At 49.3% G+C, this 6,125-nt stretch overlaps 3 protein-coding genes across 3 annotated transcripts; all 3 read right to left on the bottom strand.

The window, feature by feature from the left end:
• Positions 1-35: 35 nt before the first annotated feature.
• Pmar_PMAR006349 (Dihydrolipoyl dehydrogenase, putative) lies at positions 36-1,131 on the bottom strand (the record flags this gene model as incomplete). The annotated part of the gene is made up of 7 exons (XM_002786889.1): positions 36-122; positions 169-249; positions 302-384; positions 429-540; positions 637-777; positions 825-953; positions 997-1,131. The coding sequence occupies 7 exons, from the start codon at positions 1,129-1,131 to the stop codon at positions 36-38; spliced, it is 768 nt and encodes a 255-aa protein (XP_002786935.1).
• Positions 1,132-1,747: 616 nt separating this feature from the next.
• On the bottom strand, positions 1,748-2,684 carry Pmar_PMAR006348 (DNA-directed RNA polymerase I 13.1 kDa polypeptide, putative; the record flags this gene model as incomplete). The annotated part of the gene is made up of 5 exons (XM_002786888.1): positions 1,748-1,882; positions 1,938-2,065; positions 2,110-2,184; positions 2,236-2,326; positions 2,559-2,684. 5 exons carry the CDS (start codon positions 2,682-2,684, stop codon positions 1,748-1,750), a joined length of 555 nt encoding a protein of 184 aa, XP_002786934.1.
• A 1,188-nt stretch (positions 2,685-3,872) lies between these two features.
• On the bottom strand, positions 3,873-6,016 carry Pmar_PMAR006347 (hypothetical protein; the record flags this gene model as incomplete). The annotated part of the gene is made up of 6 exons (XM_002786887.1): positions 3,873-4,274; positions 4,582-4,780; positions 5,152-5,276; positions 5,344-5,444; positions 5,488-5,638; positions 5,774-6,016. 6 exons carry the CDS (start codon positions 6,014-6,016, stop codon positions 4,074-4,076), a joined length of 1,020 nt encoding a protein of 339 aa, XP_002786933.1. The 3' UTR covers positions 3,873-4,073.
• Positions 6,017-6,125: the final 109 nt, after the last annotated feature.

Genomic DNA, 6,125 nt, shown 5'->3' with positions numbered 1-6,125 from the left:
CCGATGTCACCCCCGTGGCGACGTGAAATCATTTCTCATGCCTTGTAGAGACTTCTGTAGAGCTTGGGATACGTCCAGATCGGCTGTTGGGAGGATATGCGGCATGTACTCAACAACGGTGACTGAAAAAGCCAATTCAAAATGCGAGGTCCGATGGTGACACTGTACTTTAGTGCCCAATCGGGCCCATACTGAGCCCAGCTCGAGGCCGATCACTCCACCACCGATCACCGCCATTGACTCAGGTACCTGCGAGCATATGAAGGCCCTGGACTCCAACGATTATCAAGACGATACGGACCTCTGGGAACTCCAAGGCTTCAGTGCTTGTCACAATGACATCACCGTCAATCTTGAGGAAAGGTAGCGAGGAGGAGTCGGAACCTGTATGCACAGTGGTGGACCAATCCTGGTGCGAGATGGCTCACCCGTAGCTACCACGTAGTGCTTTGCCTCGATAGACGCGCTAGCTCCATCGGTAATGTCGACCTCCAAAGTGTTGGCATTCGTAAAGCGTCCGAGGCCGTGGAATTGTGTAACCTGAGCACGCACCGTCACGACTATTTTGCTCTAGATCCAGATGCATGTCCAGGGTGACTGGTGACACCAAGGGAGGGAGGGGGGATCGGACACTACCCCATTCTTGTCCATGAGACCCTTGACGCCTTTAGTGAGCATTTGGACTGTTCGGGTCCGATGTCGATGCATGGCAGTCAAGTCAGCAGCAGCCGATGACGAATCAATACTCACTCCAATTTTCTTCAAAGTACCGCCGCTCTAAGAGAAGCACCAAGGCTGATCACAGGGTGGACTAATAGCATCACTTTTAGAGCGGAGTATTCATGAGATGAATGGAGGAGACACTTCGAGGGAATACATCCTATGTTCAGGCAGGTACCCCCCAGCGCGGACCTCTTCTCGATGATAGCGGTCTTCAAACCTAGTTGGGCTGCCTGACACGTCGGAGGATGGTGAAGGGAAGGAGTTAGCGGTTACCTTGATGGCGCTGACATACCCACCGGGGCCCCCTCCTATGACGGCAACATCGAAAGCATGAGAGGCCGTAGAAAAGAGTCGAGCCCTGCTGAGGCCCCGCAGAGAGTTGAGCCCAAAGAAGGGCGAACCGACCATTAACGCAAATGGGAAAACTTCCTGACGACTAGTGAGGATTCCAACAATATGATACTACCGAACGGAAGGAAACACCGGGACTCCGTGGAAGGTGGAGGTCGCGATGGAAATTCTAACACTACACCATTTCCAGGTCGACTCGAATTTTTTACCGAAAAATTCAACTTTTTACCCTTTTGAATAACGTTATACCCCATCATATAATGCTTCACTATCTTGATTGATATTTTACCCGTAGCTTTAGTGGAATACCAAACTAATATCCTTACGACTCTATTTGAGAGTTTTCAATTTAACTCAACCAAAGACGCGCAGAACGATTTTTGCCCAAGTGCAGAACTAGCATTGTAGTATTGGAATTCCTAGCGTCCACATGAGGGAAAACTTCAATGTTGCATATTATTCTCAGCTCATCCACAGCAACGCTACTATACTTCAGCTGTGATAAAAGAGAGGAAAAACCTTGAGTGGACAGCCATGCATGGGCCTTCATAACTTATCCCATCACCCCTAGGTGAGGCCCTGCCCTTAACAAACACTACAGCGACCACAACGGCAGTATACGTTGACGTAATCGAGGAAGCAACAACGCTGGTAATGAGGAGGAGGAAGGGGGTTATGTATTGACGTTAAAACGGTAGCCGCATTTCTGGCACTCGTAGAACACCGTCTGGCCCTCATCGGCGCTCCTCAACTGCTGAGTCCAGAAGGCCATACGAGGATTCTTGCACTTCGGGCACTCCTCATCCACCTAAGAACGATACCGATGAGCAGCTGCCTTGAACCCTGGCACTTAAGAATCTTACTAAAGCCATCTTTTTATCGTCCTTTTTCTCCTTGCCCTCCTCCTCATCAATGATGTTCTTCATCCACACCTTCATCTCGCCATAGTCCAACACGGCATGGGACTCCATCAGCGGTCCAGTGGCGAATCCTGATGCGACTCATACCACTCCTTGACGAGATCCTAGAGCTTACGATCCCGCTTAGCTCCACACCTAGAGCAGACCGAGTACTGCCCCTTCTGTCTTTGGTCGTAGAAAGAACCACAGTCTGAGATTATTCATAATATCAACAACTCTCATACGACTACTATTGCCGTACATCCACAGAACATATTCTCGTATTTGAAGTACTCCTCCTTAGAAACCTTAGCCCACTCAGGCAACTCTGATTCGTCAGCGCACAGCTCCATCTGAACACCACGATTGATGACCCCTCGCGCTGAGAGCCGAAGGGAGCAGTAATGAGAAACATGATCGCTTTGCTCAACTGAGCTCAGAAATTTCCTCATTTACAAATTTATGTGTGAATTCGAGTAGAAGTATACAATAACCAACGAGAAGATTTCCCAAAATTTCCTCAAACACATGTGGTCGACCATGTACATATTTCCCAACACTGAAAGGGAGAGACCTTGCTATTACATCTTTCTCAGAGGAGTCCTTTTCAGCGGGGTCTTTATACCCCAGAGGCTTCCTCTTCAGCCACTCACTAGATGTGACCGCAGGGACGAGGGGACCGAAGGGCCCATGAGGACGGAATGAGGACATCCCAACAAGAACAACAACAAGCCTAAACAACAGCAACAACTCCCTAATTCCGTAACAGGCAAACGCAAAGTTATCAAGGAAGAAACCAAGGCACTGAGGAGTCGTCAATCGGCGCGGCTTTCCTCTGCAAAGAACTTCGCTGCCCCCATCGCCATCTTCAATGTCCGGTCCGACACGTCATGGTCTCCTTCCACACTGCAGCGAGAGGGCATATAAATACACCACCAAATGCCGAACTTACGTTCCCCATTTTCCTCTATTATCCAACTCCTCCAAAACCGAAGCCCTACATGCCTAGCACATGATCAGCATTCGCCTATTCTCATGCCACAGATGATGGTACCTCCTCTAGAGAGGTATTCCCGAGGTAGTAGTTAAGGGCGATCACAACAGACTTCGCCGTCCTGCTCATCTCATCGAAGGCTGTGAGCTCCCACGGGGTAAGGGTACTCAAATACGCTCTCAGGGCCGCGTCCTATACAGCCGTCCGATAATCGAATAACGAAGCTCTTACTAGTACCGCTCCTTCTGAGTGTTTCGGCAGTGATATGCCCCTACATGAGGCTATTTTGCAGTTGAATTCCTTGGACACGAAACTGAGCCCACGGTGACTGATAACGTCAGGAAAGGTGTCACCTCCTATATTCGCCCCACTCAGGGTATTCCCCATAGCAAGTGAGGTCGGTGTTCAAGTAGTGGAGATTCCTCTCAACCACTGCGCTCATATCCTCCGCTGTCAAATCAATAGTTGTCGCTGCCAACGCCATCAACGGCATGAAGCTGCCAAGCCTCACTACAACCAACCGTACTGTCTTCACTTACTGTGGCCGTATGAACTTGTCCTGCTCGGCCCACTCCTCTGCTACTGCAAAGGCGAGCCCCTCCGAAGGGAGTGCCAGTCGGTGCTTAGCTGGAGTCGACAATCGTCTGAGGCCACACAGTCTTTCCAGTCTCCTCACTAGCCACCGTCCCACTTGCCGTCCAAAAGGACCGTCCATCCTCCTCCCTCGTCAATGCCATTCCGCGCTACCTTCACCACATCATAAAAACGCTTATGCGCCCTCGCAGTGTTGCTAGGCAGGGCAGCTAGAAGCCGATGACTCTGCCGAAGGGACATCAGAGGGACAGCAACTCACCCACAGAGGACAGCATAGCGATACTCTCAATAACGCAAGGGGAAGTCAATCACCACCAACGCCGTGACTCGGCTGACGTAAGGCAAACCACTGAGGCGACAGCTAAGGCGGTGAAAAAGATACCAGCTACCGCGTACTTAATACCTCCGTCCCACTTGACATTGCAGAAGGAGGCTTTGCTAATAGACTTTGAAAAACTACAAATCATACATGCGGTTCAGAATCGATGGACCGAGTCAGAGTAAAGGGCTGTCTACAGACCAAAGAAGGTAGCGATGCTCCTCCAAAGTCGTGAAGGAGGAGGCGGCGATCGGCAGGGACGGACAGCAAGGGCCTGGTGCCTAGCTTCAGCACAGCTGCGGACGATGGGCGGAGGGGAACGCCCACATACTGCCCTCTCCACTACATGAGAAACTGTAGGGACCACACTACTGGATGAGTACCAATTTAGTATCTGAAGACCACCGTAGAAACCTATCATTCTCATGCTTCGACAATACCGTTTAAAGCGGTGTGGGAATATTTGTTTGGTTTCCTAAATTGAGCTCCCATAAGTTTCCTCACTACATTTAGAAAATCCATACATGATTTCGGGTAAAAGTATACAGAAACCAACGACTATTTACTCGAGTTTTACCAACACATGTAGTAACTACATGTGTTGGTGAAAATATGGAAACTATGAAGAAACCTCGTAGTTGACCATGCGCATATATTCCGTGGTTAAAAGAGGTGAGCAAATGACCTCAACATGTGCTTACCTCTTCGCACTCCCGACACTCCAGTTTATCAACTCCAACTTCACAACAGGCTAGGCGTTCTGGTGTCCATCCACTACGGGACCAGAGGCAAGTAAGATAGCTCTCACGCAGCCTCTCTACTGGTGCTGACCCTAGACCCCTACATACACATATAGCAGAGGCTTCTTCGTTAGCGCAGAATATTGGGTAGCTCGGGAAACTGAAAAAGAACACAACAATACGCCCAAACCCATGCACTTCAACAAGCCGAAGAGTAACTTCCAACAGAGGAGTTGTATCCCCGCTTTATTGTCATTGACTGATTCGAAGAGGAGTGGTCCAGCAGTGTGGAGAAATATGCACATAGCCAACTACCTTGTGAAAGTCAGGTGAAAATTTTGCGAAATTCTTGGTAGCTTCTGAACATTTCTATTCTGATTTATATATAAACTCCTATAATTAGTGAGGAAACTCCTGAGCTCAGCTGAGGAAAGCGAACATATATTCCAGCACTGCTCTTCACTCGGGGTGGTAAAGGCATGCTCATGTAACGCACTATAAACTCTGAATACCATTCCCCCCACTACTTACAGTCTGCGGCGTAGCTGATATAAACGGTAGGGGTCCATGCCCCATCCGTGACTCGGGTTAAAGGAAACATCAAAAAGTTGTAGGTCGTCGAGGAATGATAGTACAAATAGAGCACAGATAAGGTCCTGAACAGGAGGGACGAATTGGAAAAGGAGTGGTATGGCAACCACGGTCACGTCCGAGCGCCATCACCTCATCATTGTCTGTAGTAGCTCCTGTCAAAGAACACCAACGCAGATTCGCTGCAGCCTCAAGAACGTTCCGTAGCGAGCGGGAAGGTACATGGCAAACGCCTAAGAAGCAGCCTCCAACACGCCACCCCTCCCCCCAGCCTACCCCTTCGGGCCGAATTGAGCTGTATCTCTCTCAGACAAGTCATCCCAGGCGGAAACTCCAGCTCGGAACAGCGGCATTCCCGTGCAGCAGACAGTCTTATCTCCTTTAAAGATGTCTTCAGCAATGGCTGCACCATCTCAAAATCGTCGATCTGATATTGGAGTTTCACAACCCGTTTTACGTGAAGTGGTGAAAAACCCGATATTCACACCATGCAGTGTTTTCCATATCCCGGGTGAAACTTCAATAACATCATTTATCGAGCAATAGCTACCACCCTGCTTACGTTCTCCATCTCCAGCTCCTCCAAGCAGCACTCTCTCAGCACAGGCAGTAATGGGTTAATATCAACATTCCCACAGTTCACTTCCAGCCGTCGTAACGACCTCGTGATTGGTGACCTCAACAGGGCGTGGCGCAGTGGCTGTTCTGGCTGAGCCTCTAGACGTAAACTCCATAGCATAGGACTTAAATAGCGTCCAGCACAGCAAAGACGACCACACGTAGCAGGGGTAGCTATCAGATGCATAGTCCAGAAGCACTGCTGATTACATCGTCCTGACAGAAACTGCATACAATTCTTCTTATGGGGATGATCCCTATCCGATCAAAAAAATGAACGGCCGAAAGTTATAAAA

Source organism: Perkinsus marinus (genome assembly GCF_000006405.1).
Source record: "Perkinsus marinus ATCC 50983 genomic scaffold scf_1104296930488, whole genome shotgun sequence".
Classification (NCBI taxonomy): domain Eukaryota; phylum Perkinsozoa; order Perkinsida; family Perkinsidae; genus Perkinsus; species Perkinsus marinus.
This window is presented reverse-complemented; position numbering and strand designations above follow the sequence as displayed.